This window comes from Jaculus jaculus, chromosome 12 (assembly GCF_020740685.1).
Source record: "Jaculus jaculus isolate mJacJac1 chromosome 12, mJacJac1.mat.Y.cur, whole genome shotgun sequence".
In the NCBI taxonomy this organism is placed as follows: domain Eukaryota; kingdom Metazoa; phylum Chordata; class Mammalia; order Rodentia; family Dipodidae; genus Jaculus; species Jaculus jaculus.
In genome coordinates, this window is record NC_059113.1 from 61,068,453 (window position 1) to 61,087,750 (window position 19,298).

Consider the following 19,298-nt stretch of genomic DNA (forward strand, 5'->3'; position numbering starts at 1 on the left):
GGTGGTGCATGTGTCTGGGGTTTGCTTGCAGTGGCTTGAAGCCCTGTTGTGCCCATTCTTTCTTAATCTGCCTCCTCCTTTCTCAAATAAATGAAATTTAAACAGGGCTGGAGAGATTGCTTAGTGGATAAGGTGTTTGCCTGTGAAGCCTAAGGACCCAGGCTCAATTCCCCAGTACACAAGCCAGATGTACAAGGTGGTGCATGCATCTGGAGTTCGTTTGCAGTGGCTGGAGGCCCTGGTGTGCTCATTCACATTCTATCTCTCTCCCTCATAAGTAGATAAAACATTTTTTAAAAATTTACTCAACTAGGGCCTGGAGACATGGCTTAGCAGTTAAGGTACTTGCCTATGAAGCCTAAGGACCCATGTTCTACTCCAGATCCTATGAAAGCCAGATGTACAAGGTAAGGCATGTGCAAGGTCACAGGTGCACACAAGGTGGCTCAAGTGTCTGCAGTTTAATTACTGTGGCTAGGGGCCCTGGCACACCAGTTCTCTCTCTCTCTGTTTTTCTCTGTCTTGCTCGCTTTCAAAAAAAAAAAGAGAAAGAGCTGGGCATGGTGGCACACACCTTTAATCCAGCACTCGGGAGGCAGAGGTAGGAGAATCACTGAGTTTGAGGCCATCCTAAAACTACATAATGAACTCAGGTCAGCCTGGGCTAGAGTGAAATCCTACCTGAGAAACCAAAAAAAAAAAAAAAAAAAAAAAAATTTTTTTTGTTTTACTCAACTGCAGCCAACTAAGCAAGTCTACCAGGTTTCTTTCCGCATGGGGTCTGGTGTGCAATAGCTGCAGACAGCAGCCTCCTTTGTTTGTGTTGTAACCTGTTGCTTGAACAGGTGGCCCTAAGGACCTTGGAGACAGTTTTCTGGTGGATCTCCATATTTCTGATCTCATGCTATTCCCAATCTAGACAAGGAAGCCCAGGGCACAGTGGCCTAGGTTCATATTTTCTAGGTTATCATGTCCATCCACACCATGCTGCAGAATAAAGAACATGTGATTGAGGCCCTATGCAGAGCCAAGTTTCCTGCCTGCCAGAAGATCCACATCTCAAAGATATAGGGCTTCACCAAGTTCAATGCGGATGAATTTGAAGATGTAGCTGAGAAGCAGCTCATCCTTGATGGCTGTGAGGTCAAATATATCCCAGTCATGGTCCCCTGGACAAGTGGCAAGCTCTGCCCTTATGAGCTTCCACTGCTCAACCTTACCAATCATGCTCACTCAATAAATCTCACAATACAATAAAAAAAATGATTCAAAAGAAACACCCACAGATTTAGAAGCTGAGTGTGGTGGCAAACATGGCACACCTGTAATCTCAGCACTCAGGAGGCAGAGGTAGGAGGATCGCCATGAGCTTGAGGCTACCCTGAGACTACATCGTGAGTTCCAGGTCAACCTGAGCTAGAGCGAGACCCTACCTTGAAATGCCCCCCCCCTAAAAAAAAAGGAAGTGGAGAGCTAGTATGTGAATCTGATGGGATGTTGCCAACCCACCAATTACCGGAGCAAAATGCACACTAAACCATCCTCTCAGGGACACTGTGACTATCCCCACCCCATGACCTGCTTTTAAAAATATTTTAGGTGGGGGGAGGGAGGGTATTACCATGGGGTATTTTTTATAATTATGGAAGTTGTTAATAAAAATTTGGAAGAAAAAATATTTTAGGGCTGGAGAGATGGGTTAGTGGTTAAGGCACTTGCCTGCAAAGCCAAAGGACCTCAGTTTGATTCCCCAGGATCCACATATGGCAGATGCACAAAGTAATGCATGCATTTGGAGTTCATTTGCAGTGACTAGAGGCCCTGGCACGCCCATTCTTTCTCTTTCTCTCTGTCTTCTTTTGCCTAGTTCTCTCAAATAAATAAATACTCTTACTTATTTGAGAGAGAGGCAGAAAGAATGGGCATGCCAGGGTTCTAGTCACTACAAAGGAACTCCAGATGCATGTACCACCTTGTATATCTGGTGTTAGGTGGGTACTGAGGAATAGAAATTGGGTACTTAGGCTTTGCAGGCAAATGCCTTAACTACTGAGCCATCTCTCTAGCCCTGCATGGCCCATTTTTTAATGCAAACAGCAGCCATATTTTCCCAGTGCAATTGCATCCTTAGGAGTAGGACACCAATTCCTAATGTTCCAAGAGTACCAGTAAGAAGACCTGACCTGTTAGATAAGGCTAAAGTAAAGTACTGCAGAGCTTGAAAAATGACTCAGCAGTTAAAGGTGCTTGCTTACAAAGCCTGCTGACCTTGGTTCAATTCTCCAGTGCCCATGTAAAGTCAGGTTCACATCTGGAGTTTGCAGTGGCAAGAGGCCTGGCTCATCATTCTCTCTCTGCACACACCCCCACCACAAACTTTTAAAAACAAAACAAATATATACATTTGAGAGCAGGGAGAGACTGAGTACAGCACACTAGCACCTCTTGGTGCTGCAAATAAACTCCAAATGTGCCACTTTTTGCTTTTTTTGTTCAAGGTAGGGTCTCACTCTGGTCCAGGCTGACCTGAAATTAACTATGTAGTCTCAGGGTGGCCTCAAACTCATGGCAGTCCTCCTACCTCTGCCTCTCTAGTGCTGGGATTAAAGGCATGAGCCACCATGCCCAGCTTCCAAATGTGCCACTTTACATCTAGCTTTATGTGGGTACTTGAAAATCAAACCCCAGGCAGGCAGGCTTTGCAAGTCAGTGTCTTTAGCCACTGAGCCATCTCCTCAGGCCCTATTCTAGTTGTTTATTTTTTTAATTTTTTGTCTTTTTGAGCTAGGGTCTCACTCTAGGTCAGGCTGATCTGGAATTCACTCTGTATTCGCAGGGTGCCTTGAACTCACAGCAGTCCTCCTACCTCTGCCTCCTGAGTGCTAGGATTAAAGGCGTGTGCCACCATGCCCTGTTTATTTTATTATACACACACACACACACACACACACACACACACACACACACATATATTTGTTTTTATTTATTTATTTATTTATTTGAGAGCGACAGACACAGAGAGAAAGACAGATAGAGGGAGAGAGAGAGAATGGGCGCGCCAGGGCTTCCAGCCTCTGCAAACGAACTCCAGACGCGTGCGCCCCCTTGTGCATCTGGCTAATGTGGGACCTGGGGAACCGAGCCTCGAACCGAGGTCCTTAGGCTTCATAGGCAAGTGCTTAACCACTAAACCATCTCTCCAGCCCATATATTTGTTTTTTGAGGTAGGGTCTCACTCTATCACAGACTGACCTGTTCACTCTGTATTCTTAGGGTGGCCTTGAACTCACAACAAGACTTCTACCTCTGCCTCCTGAGCGCTGGGATTAAAGGCGTGTGCCACCACACCTGGCTTATTATTTTAATTTATTTATTTCAGAGAGAAGAGGCAGAGAGAAAGGGCATGCCAAGGCCTCCAGCCACTGCAAACGAACTCCAGACACATGCACCCCCTTGTGCATCTGGCTTATGTGGGTCATGGAGAATCAAACTGGAGTCCTTAGGCTTCGCAGGCAAATGCCTTAACTGCTAAGCCATTTCCCCAGTTGTTATTATTTTACTTTTTAAGAGAAAGAAAGAGGGAGAGAGAGAGAGAATGGGCACTCTAGGGTCTTTCAGCTGCTATGAATGAACACGTGTGACATTGTACACTTGCATGACTTTTGCGTTTGGCTATACATGGGACCTGGAGATTCGAACAAGTGTTCTTAGGTTCTTAGGCTTCACAGGCCTTAACCACTAAGCCATCTCTCTAGCCCCCTAATTTTTATTTTTTTTCAAGCTAGGGTTTCACTCTAGCCCAGGTCTGTAATTCCCTATGTAGTCTCAGGTGGCCTTGAACTCACAGCAATCATCCTACCTCTACCTCTGCAGTGCTGGGATTAAAGGTGTGTACCACCACGCCCAGACTTCCCCCTAGGTTTTTTATTTATTTATTTATTTAGAGAGAAAGAGGCAGATAGAGAGAGAGACAGAGCATGCATCAGGGCCTCTAGCCACTGCAAACGAACTCCAGATACATGCGCCACCTTGTGCATCTGGCTTACATGGGTCCTGGGAATCAAGCCTGGGCCCTTTGGTTTTGCAGGCAAGCACCCTAATCACTAAGCCATTTCTCCAGCCCTGGTTTTTTTTTTTTTGTTTTTGTTTTTTGTTTTTAAGGTAGAATGTTGCTCTGGCCCAGGCTAACCTGGAATTAATTAAGTGGTTTCAGGCTGGCCTTGAACATGTAGTGCTCCTCCAACCTCTGCCTCCTGAGTGCTGGGATTAAAGATGTGCACCATCATGCCCATTTATTTATTTATTTTTTAAGACAGGGTCTTGTTATACTACCCAAGTTGGCTTCAAACTCTCATTCCCTAAAATTAGTTTATTTATTGAGGGGGCACAGGCATGCCAGGACCTCTTGCCACTGCTGCAAAAAACTTTTTCCCTTTTGAAATGGAGTCTTGCTACATTGCCCAACGTGCCTCCAACTCATGATCCTCCTTGACTAGCTGGGATTATAAGCATGATCCACCACATCCTGCTCCAAATTCAATTTTCTACTCCAGCCCAATTAGGAACCTGGCACTCATTGTTCACTACTTTTGTGAAGTATATCCTTGAAACAAAATAGCCTAGCATGGTGGGGCATGCCTTTAATCCCAGCACTTGGGAGGCTGAGGTAGGAGGATTGCTGTGAGTTGGAGACCACCCTGAGACTACATGGTAAATTCCAGGTCAGCCTGAGCTAGAGTGAGACCCTACTTCAAAAAAGAAAGAAAGAAAGAAAGAAAGAAAGAAAGAAAGAAAGAAAGAAAGAAAGAAAGAAAGAAAGAAAGGAAGGAAGGAAGGAAGGAAGGAAGGAAGGAAGGAAGGAAGGAAGGAAGGAAGAAAAAAAGGAAGAAAGAAAGAAAGAAAGAAAGAAAGAAAGAAAGAAAGAAAGAAAGAAAGAAAGAAAGACAGAAAGAAAGAGAGAAAGAAAACCCAAAACAATAATAAGCTCTCCCTTCCCTGCAGTGGTAGCCTCTCCATATTGGATTCTCATGTCTCATTTCCCTCATTTGTTGATCAGGTTTTATTGACTTTCTTACAGAGGGGAGGATCAAGGCTGGGTGGATCCAGGGCCTCACACATGCTGGCAATTGCCTTACTCATTTGCTTTTTTTAAATATAATTTAATTTATTTATTTTGGTTTTCTGAGGTACGGTTTCACTCTAGTCCAGGCTGACCTGGAATTCACTATGTAGTCTCAGGGTGGCCTTGAACTCAAGGCGATCCTCCTACCTCTGCTTTTCCAATGTTGGGATTAAAGGCATGCACCACCACGCCCGGCCTATCATTTGCATTTTTTTATCCTTGTAAGTACCTCTCATCAATCTTGTTTCCTACATTTCCAGTCCAGAATGGTGGCTGGACATAGTAGAAATCAACATGTATTTCAGTGAGGAATGGACAGAGTCAGTGGCTCTTGAGCACCTTGTTCATGAATACCTGGACATTGTTCTCCTCCCAGCTCTAGGAGGAACTAAACTTGGAATAGATACAACCAACCTCCAAATTGTTCTGGGCTCTGCAGATGAAGGCTCAGGTTTGTATCCTGATTCTGTCAGTAATTGCCCCATGTAACTGACTTTGAGAAAGAAATTTTGTGTATTATAAAAGCCTGAGTTTGAAATCAAGCATGGTGATACATTTCTAATCCTAGCACTTGGGCGGTAGAAGCTGGAGGAGCAGAAGTTCAAGACCGTCCTTGACAACATAGCCAGTTTGAAGCCAGCCTGAGATACATGAGAGCCTGCCAAAAAGAAAGAGTTCGACATCTGCGATTTACCAGCTAGGAAACTTTGAGCAAATTATGTCTGTAAGATTGAGTTTTCTCATTTGTCAAATGAGGATGATATTGATGCCCACAGGGTAATTGCAAAGACAACATCCTGGCTGTATTACCTTGTATTTCCCTTTTCCTTTTTTCTCCTTTTTGAATCTCATTTGCTCCACTCGTAAACTGGGAGAACTAGGTATCTGCTTGTTCAAGAGAAGTGGAAGGCACAGATCTCCCCCCACCCCCCGCCTCTCTCCCTCTCCTTCTTCTTCTCCCTCTCCCTCTCCCTCTCTCTGTCTCTCTGTCTCTGTCTCTGTCTCTCTCTCTCTCTCTCTCTCTCTCTCTGTGTGTGTGTGTGTGTGTGTGTGTGTGTGTGTAGTTTTATGTTGTTTGAAACAGAGTCTCATATAGGACAGACAGTCCTTGAAATGGAGATGTAGTGGAGGATGATCTTGAACTTTTTTCTTCTTGCCTCTACCTTCAAAATTCTGGGATAACAGGTGTGTTCCCCAATGCCTGTATTGGAAAAATGTAAAATATGTATTCCTTTTTTGTTTGTTTTTCAAGGTAGGGTCTCACTCTAGCTCAGGCTGACCTGAAATTTACTATGTTGTCTCAGGCTGGCCTTGAACTCATAGCAATCCTCCCACCTCTGCCTCCTGAGTGCTGGGATTAAAGGCGTGCACCACCATGTCCAGCAAAATTGTGTATTTCGTTTACATAATATTCCAGTTTTCCTTCTTTTCCTTCTTTCTCCTTTGCAGTGCTATGGAAGTAATCCAGGAACTTATGCATGCTAGGTGAATGCTCTACTGTGGAGCTACAACCCAGCCAAGCAGCCAAGCCCCATTTTTCTTCTCCCTCCCTCTCTCTTTGTCTCTCTGTCTCTCTCTCTCTCTCTTTTTTTTTTTTTTTTTTTTGGTCTTTCAAGGTAGGGTCTCCCTCTAGCCCAGGCCTGACCTGGAATTCACTGTGTAGTCTCAGGGTGGCCTCAAACTCATGGAGATCCTCCTACCTCTGCCTCCCGAGTGTTGGGATTAAAGGTGTGCACCACCACGCCCGGCCTCTCTCTATCACTTTTCTTTTTCCTCCTCCTCTTACCTTTTCTTTCTCTGCCCAGCCTGACCTGGAACTCACTATGTAGTGAAGGCTGGCCTTGAACTCAGTGATATTCCTACCTCAACTTCCCAAGTGCTGGCATAACCAGTCTGAACTACCAATGTGGCTTCTTCTTTTTTAAATATTTTATTTATTTATTTGAGAGAGGGAAAGAGAGACACACACACACACAAAGATAATGGGCAGGTCAGGGACCTCTAGCCACTGCAAACTCCAGATGCATGCACCACTTTTTGCATCTGACTTACGTGGTTACTGGGGGATCAAACTTGGGTCCTTAATCCTTGCAGGCAAGTGCCTTAACCACTAAGCAATTTCTCCAGCCCCTCCCCTGCTTTTTTTTTTTTTTTTTTTTTGATTCACTTCATGAAAGACATTTTGCTCTTCAATACCTTACTTAAAATTAATTGCTAGGGGCTGGAGGGATGACATAGTAGTTAAGATGCTTGGCTGCAAAGTCGAAGGACCCAGGTTCTATTCCCTAGGACCCACGTAAGCCAGATACCCAAGGTGTTACATGCATCTGGAGTTTGTTTGCAGTGGCTAGAGGCCCTGGAGTGCCTGTTCTTTCTCCCTCTCTCAAATAAATAAAAATCCTAATTGCTAGGATTGGAGGGATGGTTCAGTGGTTAAATGTGCTTTCTGTTCATGAGGGCCTGAAGGGGCCTAAAACCCCTGGGCTCCAGTATCCTGATCCCACATAAGCAGGTGGGTGTGGTCACATACACCCATAACCCCAGTCCCAAAAAGAGGAGCAGAGACCAGGGTGTTGTCCAGGCTTATGAAAAACAGCAAGCTGTGCTTTCAGTAAAAGACTCCAGCACAAGTAGGAATGGTCAGAACAGCCAGTGAATGGAATCCAACATGTGGCTGTAGTCACTGGCAAGACCATGGGGCAGCACAGGGCACACACCACGTTACACACAGCAGCACAAAGCATGAAAAAAAAAAAAAAATACAAACAGGGCGGGAGAGACGGCTTAGCAGTTATGGTGCTTGCCTGCAAAGGCAAAGGACACATGTTCATCTCTCCAGGTCCCACATAAGCTAGATGCACAATGTGATGCAAGCATGCAAGGTCACATATGTGCACAAGGTGCTACACATGTCCGGAGTTTGATTGTGCTGGCTGGAAGCCTTGGCATGCCAATTCTCTCTCGCTCACTTGCTTTTTCTCTCAGTCTTTCTCTCTCATTAAACAAAAAAGGGGGGATGCTGGAGTGATGGCTTAGCAGTTAAGGCACATGCCTGAGAAGCCAGGTTCCATTCTCAAGGGCCCACGTAAGCCAGATGCACATGGTGGCACATACATCTGGAGTATGTTTGCAGTGACTAGAGGCCCTGGCATGCCCATTCTCAGTCACTCACACACACACACACACTCTCTCTCTCTCTCTCTCTCTCTCTCTCTCATTCTTTGTCTAATAAATAAATAAATAAAAATCTTTTTTTTTTTTTTAAGACAGGTGTTGTGGTGGTTTGATTCAGGTGTCCCCCATAAACGTAGGTGTTCTGAATGCTAGCTCCCCAGCTGATGGATATTTGGGAATTAATGCCTCCTGGAGGGAGTGTATTGTTGTGGGCGGGCTTATGGGCTTTACAGCCAGTTTCCCCATGCCAGTGTTTGGCACACCCTCCTGTTGTTGTAGTCTACCTTATGTTGGCCAGGGGGTGATGTCCACCCTCTGCTCATGCCATCGTTTTCCCCTGCCATCGTGGAGCTTCCCCTCGAGCCTGTAAGCCAAAATAAATCTCTTTTTCCCAGAAGCGGCTCTTGGTTGGGTGATTTCTAACAGCAATGCGAACCGGACTGCAACAGTAAAGTGGTACCAGGAGTGGGGTTGCTGCTAGACATCTGACTGTGTGGCTTTGGCCTTTTGGAGCTGGTTTTCAAGAGGAAAGTGGCAGGATTTGAAACCTTGGCCTAAGAGATGCTTTGCAGTGCTGTAAGTACAGCTTGATGGTCTATCCTGGTCAGAGCTGAAAGACCTGAAGGCAGTAAGAACTATGGACTGTGAGGTTTGGCTTACGAGGGTGAGAAAGAGCTTTGCTTGGACTGGGCTAGCAGTTTGTGTGAGAAGCTTGCTCTTATGCCCATGTCCTGAGAAGTTGTGCAGGGTTGCTTTGCATAGAAATGAACTGGTGTGAGCAGAGGAATATGGCACAGAAAGGAAAATCTTTGGGTGAACTGCTGCCCGTTCAGCTGCAACTGAGAGATTACAACCTTTGAGACTGGGCTAGCTGACCTGTGCTGGGGCAACAGAAAGAATGTAGACTCTTTAGAAGGGGCCTGAGTGCTCAAGGAGTGTCCTGTTCTTCAAAGTCTGCTTTAATCCCCCTGGATTAACAAATTGGCACCCTACCTGGTATTGTGGAGTATAAGAAATGCTGGAAAGAGGGTCATTGAGTTTGCAACACGGTCTTGTGTTTTGAAAATGGCCATGGGCAGTGTGAAGCGGGTTTGCTGGTTGCCTGCATAGAGACCCCATGGGGCCATGAGGATAAACCATGGATTGCAGTGGAGACCCGGTGGAGATGCCGGGACCATGAGATGGCTGGAGGAGCTGCTGGCCCCGATGAAGTTTCCCAGGACTGTGAGTAGCCTAGCTGGAGGGGGGAATTGGAATGCCAGAGACTTGTTGCTGGTTAGAATTATCGGACTTGAAGATTTGTCACTGGCTAGAGTTGCTGGACTTGAAGCTACAGAGTTTGATGTTTGCCCTGGTTGTTTTAAATCTTGTATTGGTTGAATGTTTCTTTGCTATGCCCAATACCATCTTTTGCAGTGTGAATATTTATTCTGTGCCATTATGGGTTTTTTGAGGTTATTTTTTGGTATTATGGCTCAGTTAAAAGATCTTGGACTATGGGGATGTATGAACATCATTGGGATTGATTAAGAACTTTGGGGACTTTTAAAGTCAGACTGAATGCATTGTATTTTACATCATGGATGTATATCAGTTTATGGGGGCCAGGGGCGGAATGTGGTGGTTTGATTCAGGTGTCCCCCATAAACGTAGGTGTTCTGAATGCTAGCTCCCCAGCTGATGGATATTTGGGAATTAATGCCTCCTGGAGGGAGTGTATTGTTGTGGGCGGGCTTATGGGCTTTATAGCCAGTTTCCCCATGCCAGTGTTTGGCACACCCTCCTGTTGCTGTGGTTCACCTTATGTTGGCCAGGGGGTGATGTCCACCCTCTGCTCATGCCATCGTTTTCCCCTGCCATCGTGGAGCTTCCCCTCGAGCCTGTAAGCCAAAATAAATCTCTTTTTCCCAGAAGCGGCTCTTGGTTGGGTGATTTCTAACAGCAATGCGAACCGGACTGCAACAGGCGTCATGGCACTTGTGATGGCCAAGGTAGGAGGATTGCTGTGAATTAAAGGACAGCCTGAGACTATATAGGAATTTTAACTCAGCCTGGGCTAGATTGAGATCCTACCTTAAAAAAGGGGGGGAGGGACTGGAGAAATGGCTTAGTAGTTAAGGTGCTTTCGTGCAAAGCCAAAAGACCCAGGTTCGATTTCCCATGACCTATGTAAGCCAGATGCATAAGGGAGTGCTTGCATCTGGAGTTCATTTGCAGTGGCTGGAGGCCCTGGCGTGTCCTTTCTCTCTTTCTCCCTGCCTATTTCTCTTTCTCAAATAAATAAATATAAAATATATTTTAAAAGATAAATAAAAAACAAACACAGAAAAGGTCAGTCTGTTTGTTTACCTCAAAAAAGCCCCACAAATAAACAATCCTATTTGTTTATAAAATATGTTTTACACTATATTGATTTAAAAACAGAAAGAGGAGGCTGGGCATGGTGGTGCATGCCTTTAATCCTAGCACTCAGGAGGCAGAGGTATGAAGATTGCTGTGAGTTTGAGGCCACCCTCAGACTAGAGTGAGAACCTACCTTGAAAAACCAAAAAATAAAAATAAAAACAGAAACAGGGCTGGATAGGTTGTTCAGTGGGTAGCCAGAGTCTTTATCCAGACTCTGAATCTGTTGAGGAAAACTTGTGCTTGCCATTCTTCCTGAAATTCCGCCTCTCCCTAAGCTGGGCTTCTCTGAACAAGAGCGTGGGTAACAGAAAGAGTGAGCATACATGTATAAAACATCATGTATATGCCAAGCACCGTTCCTCACACATTTCAGAATAAGAACATGTTATTTGATTCCAGTTGCATTTTCTATGAGAGCCATTCATATCATTTTAAATGTTTTCCAAAATCACTTGTCTTACAAAATCTTTAATTTTATATTACATTTAAATTAAAGAGAGAGATAAAAGGTTTATAATGTATTTTAAACAATGTACTACTATATAATACTAACAACTATAACTGTAGTTAATAGCAAAGATCTAATTGAAAAGTCAAAGAAATATTTGATTTTTGATGTAACTTTGACTAAAATATTTACTTTAGAAATAAAAACATTCTTATTTTGCTATATCACTTTAAGTACATGATTAAAATCAATATTTTATAGAAAAAAATATTTATTCTGGTCGGTAACTGTGCTCCAAGTTGCATGTATTAATGACTTCCAACACTATCTCTAGGAATAATTCATAGTTTTGAACCATGCTTTAGAAAAACATTTCCAGCAGGCGGAGCAGGATTTATTCCTATTCCATTATTGGTAATAATTGTACTTGCTGCTACAGGAACTTTAAATTCTTTTGCTGCAAACGTTAAGACTGCTGTAAAAGGTGTACTTTCAGGAACACTGAGTACTTTGTAGGGCAGCCGCGGGTCTGACGTGAGCGTGATCTTCAAGGACACCTTCGACATGGTGGAGCCTCACCGACAACCCGTAGCCTGGGTCTTGAGCCCCAAAAATTTTTTAAATAAAAAAATGCAGAAACAACAGCATGTAAACAAAGACTTCCTGTTTCTACAGAAATACCTCACTATGAAGTTATTATTTACTCTCTTTTTGTTTTGTTTTTTACACTTCTTTTTTTGGTTTTTCGAGGTAGCGTTTTAGTCTGGAATTCAATATGTAGTCGTAGGGTGGCCTCAAATTCACAATGATCCTCCTACCTCTGCCTGCATGTGCTGGGATTAAAGGCACACGCTAAAAAGCTTGGCATGGTGGCGCACGCCTTTAATCCCAGCACTTGGGAGGCAGAGGTAGGAGGATCGCCTAGAGTTCGAGGCCACCCTGGGACTACATAGTGAATTCCAGGTCACCCTGAGCCAGAGCGAGACCCTACCTCGGAAACAGAAAAAAAAAACAAAAAGAAAAAACAAAACAAAACAAAAAAAACCTAAAGGTACACGCTACCACACCTGGCTACATTTTTTAAAATTTATTTTTATTTTCTTTTTTGGTTTTGCAAGATAGGATTTCACTCTTGCCTAGGCTGACCTGACCTGGAATTCGATATGTAGTCTCAGGGTAGCCTGGAATTCATAGTGATCTTACCTCTACTGCCTAGGTGCTTGGATTAAAGGTGTACATCCAGCTTTTTGTTTTATTTTAACTTTAAAAAATATTTTATTTTATTGATTGATTGATTTGACAGAGAAGGAGGGAGAGAGAGAGAGAGAATGGGCGTGTCAGGGCCTCCAGCCACTGCAAATGAACTCCAGATGCATGCAACCCTTTGTGCATCTAGTTAATGTGGGTCCTAAGGCAGACAAATCAAACTTGGGTCCTAAGGCAGACAAATGCCTTAACTGCTAAGCCATCCCTCCAGCCCTTTTTAAACTTTTTTATTTACAGTTTCCATAATTATAGACAATGAACCATGATAATTCTCTCCCCTCTCTCACTTCCCCTTCACAAATTCACCCTCCATTATATTTCTTCCCCCTCTCAATTAGTATCTCTTTTATTTTGAAGTTGTCTTCTTTTCCTTCTATTATGAGTGTTCTGTGTAAGTAGTATCAGATCCTGTGAGGTCATGGATACCCAGGCCATTTTGTGTCTGGAAGATTGCATTGTAAGCAGTTCTAGCCTTCCTTTGGCTCTTAGGTTCTTTCTGCTACCTCTCCAGCAATGGACCCTGAGTCTTGGAAGGTGTGATAGACAAGTCTCAGTGCTGTTTTTTTTTGTTGTTGTTGTTGTTTTTGTTTTGTTTTGTTTGGTTTTTTTTAAAATTATTTATTTATTTATTTATTTGAGAGCGACAGACATAGAGAGAAAGACAGATAGAGGGAGAGAGAGAGAATGGGTGCGCCAGGGCTTCCAGCCTCTGCAAACGAACTCCAGACGCGTGCGCCCCCTTGTGCATCTGGCTAACGTGGGACCTGGGGAACCGAGCCTCGAACCGGGGTCCTTAGGCTTCACAGGCAAGCACTTAACCGCTAAGCCATCTCTCCAGGTCTTTTTTTTTTTGTTTTTTAAGTGCATACTGGGGAACTAAACCCAGGTCGATAGGCTTTGCAGGCAAACACTTTAACCACTGAACCATCTCTCCTGCCCAACCTTTCAACTTTTCTTTTATCATTATTATTTTGAGAGAGTGAGAAAGAGGCAGACAGAGAGAGAATGGGCACGCCAGGGACTTCAGCTACTGCAAACGAACTCCAGATTTGTGTGCTCCCTTGTTGCATATGTGCAACATTGCACACTTACATCACTGTGCATCTGGCTACATGGGACCTGGAGATTTGAACATGAGTTTTTAGGCTTTGCAGTTTTCCAAGTAGGGTCTCACTCTAGCCCAGGCTCTGTATATAACCCTAATATATTCATTGGTGGGGCTGGACAGATTGCTCAGTGGCTAAAGTAGCTTGATTGCAAAGCCTGACAGTCTGGGCTTGATTCCCTAGTACCCAGGTAAAGCCAGATGCACAAACTGGTCCATGCATTTGGAGTTTCCACTGACAAGAGGTCCTGATGTGTCCATTCTCTCAATGTCTTTCTCTCTGTCCCTTTACAAATGAATACATTAAAAAAATAGGTGAGGTGAGCTGGGTGTGGTGGTGCATGCCTTTAATCCTACCACTTGGGAGGCAGAGATAGGTGGATGTCTGTGAATTTGAAGCCACCCTGAGATGACATAGAAAATTCCAGGTCAGCCTGAGCTACAGTAAGACCCTACCTTAAAGAAAAAAAAAAAAAAACCAAAAACAAAAACAGTTTAGTGGTTTAAGATGCTTGCCTGTAAAACCTAAGGGTCCATGTTCTAGTCTCCAGACCCCCATAGTCTCAGGGTGGCTTGACCTCATGGTGATTCTCCTACCTTTGGCCCCTGAGTGATACAGTTAAAGATGTATACCACCATGCCCGGCTCTCTCTCCCCATTTTTTTTTTTTTCACTCTGTATTCTCAGGGTGGCCTCGAACTCACAGAAATCCTCCTGCCTTAGCTTCCTGAGTGCTGGGATTAAAGGTGTGAACCACCACCACCACCAGCTCTGGCTCCCCCTTTTTTATTTTAATTTTAAAAAAATAAATATGGGAGGATTGGACTTCTGTGTGAGTAGGAAGAAGACTCAGTAGCAAAGGCCAGTAAGCTAGAAAAGAGATATAAAAGGAAGAGAAAGGAAGGGAGAAGAGTACTTAATATGATGGTATTGTATATATGTAAGTAGAAGAATAGATAATGGGGGTAAAAAGGCCCAAGTGAGATCAGGGGAAGAGAATGAATAAAGGAAAGGTGGAGGGAGGGCTAATCAAAAGCTAAGAGGATATAAATAAATCATATGGAAACCTACTTTTTTGGACAATGGAACACTCATGAGCCGTAGATTGTTGATAGAAAATTTTCAATGCCAGGGATGGAATACCTTCCAGTGAGCTATTGGCCAGGGAGGTCCCTGATTCCCCCAAAATATTATAGGCCATTGCCAAGGCCCTTAGTTTCCCACCAGGAATCGATGGTAAGACCCTATTGCTGAAGATTCCACATATTTGAGCTGCAAGGTCACTGAGAAATCTTGCTGGAACTGAGCTGAAAACCTCCTCCATGTAGAACAGCTGACAGAAAGCTGGAAGAAGCCATTCTGCAAGCAGTTCAATGGGAGAAAGAGAAATCACCAGTGAAGATACTCAACAGTGCACAACGCAAGCCTTATATTTGGCCAGCTAGGCCAAATGAGCCAATGGGTTCAATAGTGGCACATCTATCATGGTGGAAACTAACCGCCCTCTAATTGGACTGAAGGCCCGCTCCATGGGAGGGAATATCCCTGATATTGAAAACTTAAAACAGAGGTAGTCATGAGCGCTAGGGGTGTAACGTCTGCTGCTGTCTTGCTAAATGTATATACTATGCTCATCAAACTGCCCAGTAAGCACTTCTCTTAATATTTGTACCTATATATTAATGCTACTCTCACTTTTGGTAGAGAATCTTCTTTTTTCAGATGGCAGTGACCTTGGGATGACTCAGAAGGCACCATGGTGCTGAGAAGTGACAGAGGAGTGTTCAGCACTGAAATATCTCTATCACACCTTCTATGGCTCATGATCCATGGTGGAAGAGGTGGAGAAAGAATGTAAGAGCCAAAGGAAGGGTAGGACTCCTTACAACATGTTCCTTCAGACAGAAAATGGCCTGGATATCCATGACCTCACAGTGTCTGACACTACCTACACAAGACCATCATAATAGGAGGAAAAGATCATGACATCAAAATAAAAGAGAGACTGATTGGGATGAGGAGGGGATATAATGGAGAATGGAGTTTCAAAGGAGAAAGTTGGGGGAGGGAGGGCATTACCATGGGATTTTTTTTTTTTTTTTTTTTTTTTTGGTTTTTCGAGGTAGGGACTCACTCTAGCCCAGACTGACCTGGAATTCACTATGGAGTCTCAGGGTGGCCTCAAACTCATGGCAATCCTCCTACCTCTGCCTCCTGAGTGCTGAGATTAAAGGCAAGTGCCACCACACCTGGCTGGGATATTTTTTGTAATCATGGAAATTGTTAATAAAAAAAATTTGAAAAGAAAAAAATTATTTATTTATTTGAGAAAGACAGAAAGAATCAGATACTGTTGCAGTCTGGTTCGCATTGCTGTTAGAAATTACCCAACCAAGAGCAGCTTCTGGGAAAAAGAGATTTATTTTGGCTTACAGGCTCGAGGGGAAGCTCCACGATGGCAGGGGAAAAAGATGGCATGAGCAGAGAGTAGACATCACCCCCTGGCCAACATAAGGTGGACTCAGCAACAGGAGGGTGTGCCAAACATTGGCATGGGGAAACTGGCTTTAATACCCATAAGCCCGCCCCCAACAATACACTCCCTCCAGGAGGCATTAATTCCCAAATGTCCATCAGCTGGGAACCTAGCATTCAGAACACCTAAGTTTATGGGGGACACCTGAATCAAACCACCACAGATACCGAGAGGGAATGGGTATGCCAGGGCCTTTAGCCACTGCAAACCAACTCCAGACACATGTGCCACCATATGCATCTGGCTTACGTGGGTACTGGAGAATTGAACCTGTGTCCTTAGGCTTTGCAGGCAAGTGCCTTAACCACTAAGCAATCTCTCCAGCCCTTAATTTTTACTTTTAATTTTAAATATTTTATTATTTATTTATTTGATAGAGAAAGAGGGAGAGAGAGAGAGAGAAAGAGAGAGAGAGAGAATGGGTGCGCCAGGGCCTTCAGCTACTGCAAACGAACTCCAGACGCATGCGCCCCCTTGTGCATCTGGCTAACATGGGTCTTGGGGAATTGAACCAGGGTCCTTTGGCTTTGCAGGCAAGCATCTTAACTACTAAGCCATCTCTGAAGCCCTTAATTTTTATTTTTATGCTGGAGAGGGAAAGAGAGAATTGGCCCAGGGCCTCCAGCTACTGCAATAGAACTCTAGAAGCATGCGTCATCTTGTGCAACCTTGCTTGCTTGTGTCACTGTGCGTCTGGCTTATATGGGACCTGGAGGGTCGAACATGGGTCCTTAAGCTTCATATGCATATGCCTTAACTACTAAGCCATCTGTCCACCCTGAAAATTTACTTTTATTTTTTTTTTTTTGACAGAGAGAAAGAGGGAGAGAGAGAGAGGGAATGGGCACGCCAGGGTCTCCAGCCACTGCAAACCAACTCCAGACACATATGCCATCTTGGGGGTCCTGGGGAATCAAACTTGGGTCCTTTGGCTTTGCAGGCAAATACCTTAACTGCTAAGCCATTCCTCCACCCACCCTGAAGCTTTAAAAAAAAAAATTATGAAGCTGTATGTAGTGGTGCACACTTTTAATCCCAGCACGTGGGAGGCAGAGGTAGGAGGATCTCCAAGAATCCAAGGCCAGACTGAGAGTACATAGTGAATTCCAGGTTAGACTGGGTTACAGCAAGACCCTACCTCAAAAAACAAAAAATGTGCTGGAGGGATGGCTTAGCGGTTAAGGCATTCGCCTGCAAAACCAAATGACTCAGGTTCGATTCCCCAGGACCCATGTTAACCAGATGCACAAGGGGGTGCATGTGTCTGGAATTTGCTTGCAGTGACAAAGGCCCTGGTGTGCCCATTCTGTCTCTCTCTGTCAAATAAGTAAATAATAAAATATTTAAAAACGAAAACAAAAAAACAAGGGCTGGAGGGATGACTTAGCAGCTAAGGAGTTTGTCTGCAAAGCCAAAGGACCCAGGTTTGATTCACCCCCCCTCCAAGAACCCACCTTAGCCAGATGCCCAAGGGGCCACATGCATCTGGAGTTCGGTTGCAGTGGCTGGAGGCCCTGGCACCTCCATTCTCTCTCTCTCTCCCCTTCTTTCTTTGTCTAATAAATAAACAAATAAAGATAAAATATTAAAAAATACAAAAATTATGTATTTATGGGAGACAAAAAATGAGAGCAGCAGGGCCTCTAGCTACTATAAACGAATTCCAGGCACACGTTCCACTTTGTGCATCTGGCTTCACGGGGGTCCTGAGGAATGAAACCAGGGAACTTAGACTTTGCAAGCAAGCAAGCAATTTTAACCACTATCTCTCCAGCCATTGAAACCAACTTGTTTTTTTTTTTTTTTGATGTAGGGTCTCACTCTAGCCCATGCTGACCTGGAATTCACTATGTAGTCTCAGGATGGCCTTGAACTCACAGCGATTCTCCTACCTCTGCCTCCCAAGTGCTAGGACTGTGCTACCCCGCCTGGCTAGGATAGCTAACATTTTGTTGTTTATTTTTATTTATTTATTTGAGAGCGAGAGAGAGAGAAGGAGGGAGGGAGGGAAGGAGAAAGAGAAAGAGAGAGAGAGAGAATGAATAGGTGCACCACGAGGGCCTCCAGCCACTGCAAACTCCAGATGCATGTGCTACCTTGTGCACCTGGCTTACGTGGGTACTGGGGAATTGAGCCTCTAACCGGGGTCCTTAGGCTGCACAGGCAAGCGCTTAACCACTAGGCCATCTCTCCAGCCCAATAGCTAACTTTTAAAGTTTTTACTTATGGGGGGGGGGGGAGGGAGGGAGAGAGAGAATGGATGTGCCAGGACTTGCAGCCACTGGAAAATGAACTCCAGGCACATGCACCACCATGTGTATCTGGCTTACGTGGGACCTGGAGAATGGAACTGGGGTCCTTAGGCTTTGCAGGCATGCACCTTAACCGTTAAGCCATCTCTCCAAACCCGCCCCCCCCATAGATAACTTTTAACAATAAAAATATCCTGAGGGATAAACAGGATACTCCCCGTGGATGGGATTTTTCATCTAGGCGACCGTTATAGCTGAAATGCGACGCACACCTTTAGTGTAAAACTTGGGTAAATCCGCTTTCCCCACCGAGCATTATGCTCATCTGTAAAATGGGGACATGATCCTTGTGCAGATTCAAGGAGACCAAATGTGAAAAACACTCGGCATAGCCTGCTCCCAAGTTACCCCCCCATACCAGGTGTGGTAACTCCTGCCTGCAATCTCAGCGTGCAGTGGCCGCAAATTCGAGGTTAGACAAGTAAGTCTACTTTGAGAGTTCCAAGCCAGTCAGAGGTTCCATGGTGAGACTGCCTCAAACAAAGCACCCCTCCCGTGTCGTGGTGGTGCTTGCCTTTAATTCCAGGACTCAGATGTCAGTGGAAGGAGGATCGGCTGTGAGTTCGAGGCCAGTCTGGGGCTAGAGTGAATTCCAGGTCAGCCTGAGCTAGAGCGAGGCCTTACTTCGACACCCCCTCCCCCCGCCAGCAAAAAGCACCCCTCATACCCAAAAGTAGGGGACAGACACTAAGTACACCACACAATAAACGACGGCGTCGGACAGCTTGGGCGGCTGTCGATTTGGGCAGTACATATCGAAGAGCAAGCTGCCCCCGAGGCCAGGAGATGGAGAAAGAGGAAGAAGAAAGAGGCTGCGAGGAGGTGAGGCCACGGGGTCCGCCCTCCAGGCGGGGCGCCAGCGAGAGGCCCGGGCCGGGGCGGGAGCGCACGTGGCCTACTTCGGGCTGAGCGGACGCGCGGGCAGCAGG

General features: G+C 44.8%; 1 protein-coding gene and 1 non-coding gene across 2 annotated transcripts; one reads left to right on the forward strand and one right to left on the reverse strand.

The window, feature by feature from the left end:
- The first annotated feature begins 735 nt into the window (after positions 1-735).
- On the forward strand, positions 736-872 carry LOC123453898. Its single transcript, XR_006633070.1, has one exon. It is a non-coding gene; the product is annotated as a small nucleolar RNA SNORA70 (small nucleolar RNA).
- A 10,619-nt stretch (positions 873-11,491) lies between these two features.
- Positions 11,492-11,716, reverse strand: LOC123453781 (ubiquitin-fold modifier 1-like). Its single transcript, XM_045131878.1, has one exon. The coding sequence runs from the start codon at positions 11,714-11,716 to the stop codon at positions 11,492-11,494; it is 225 nt and encodes a 74-aa protein (XP_044987813.1).
- Positions 11,717-19,298: the final 7,582 nt, after the last annotated feature.

Coding starts and splice junctions, on each gene's coding strand:
- LOC123453781 (XM_045131878.1), bottom strand. CDS start 11,716: ATGTCGAAGGTGTCCTTGAAGATCACGCTCACGTCAGACCCGCGGCTG.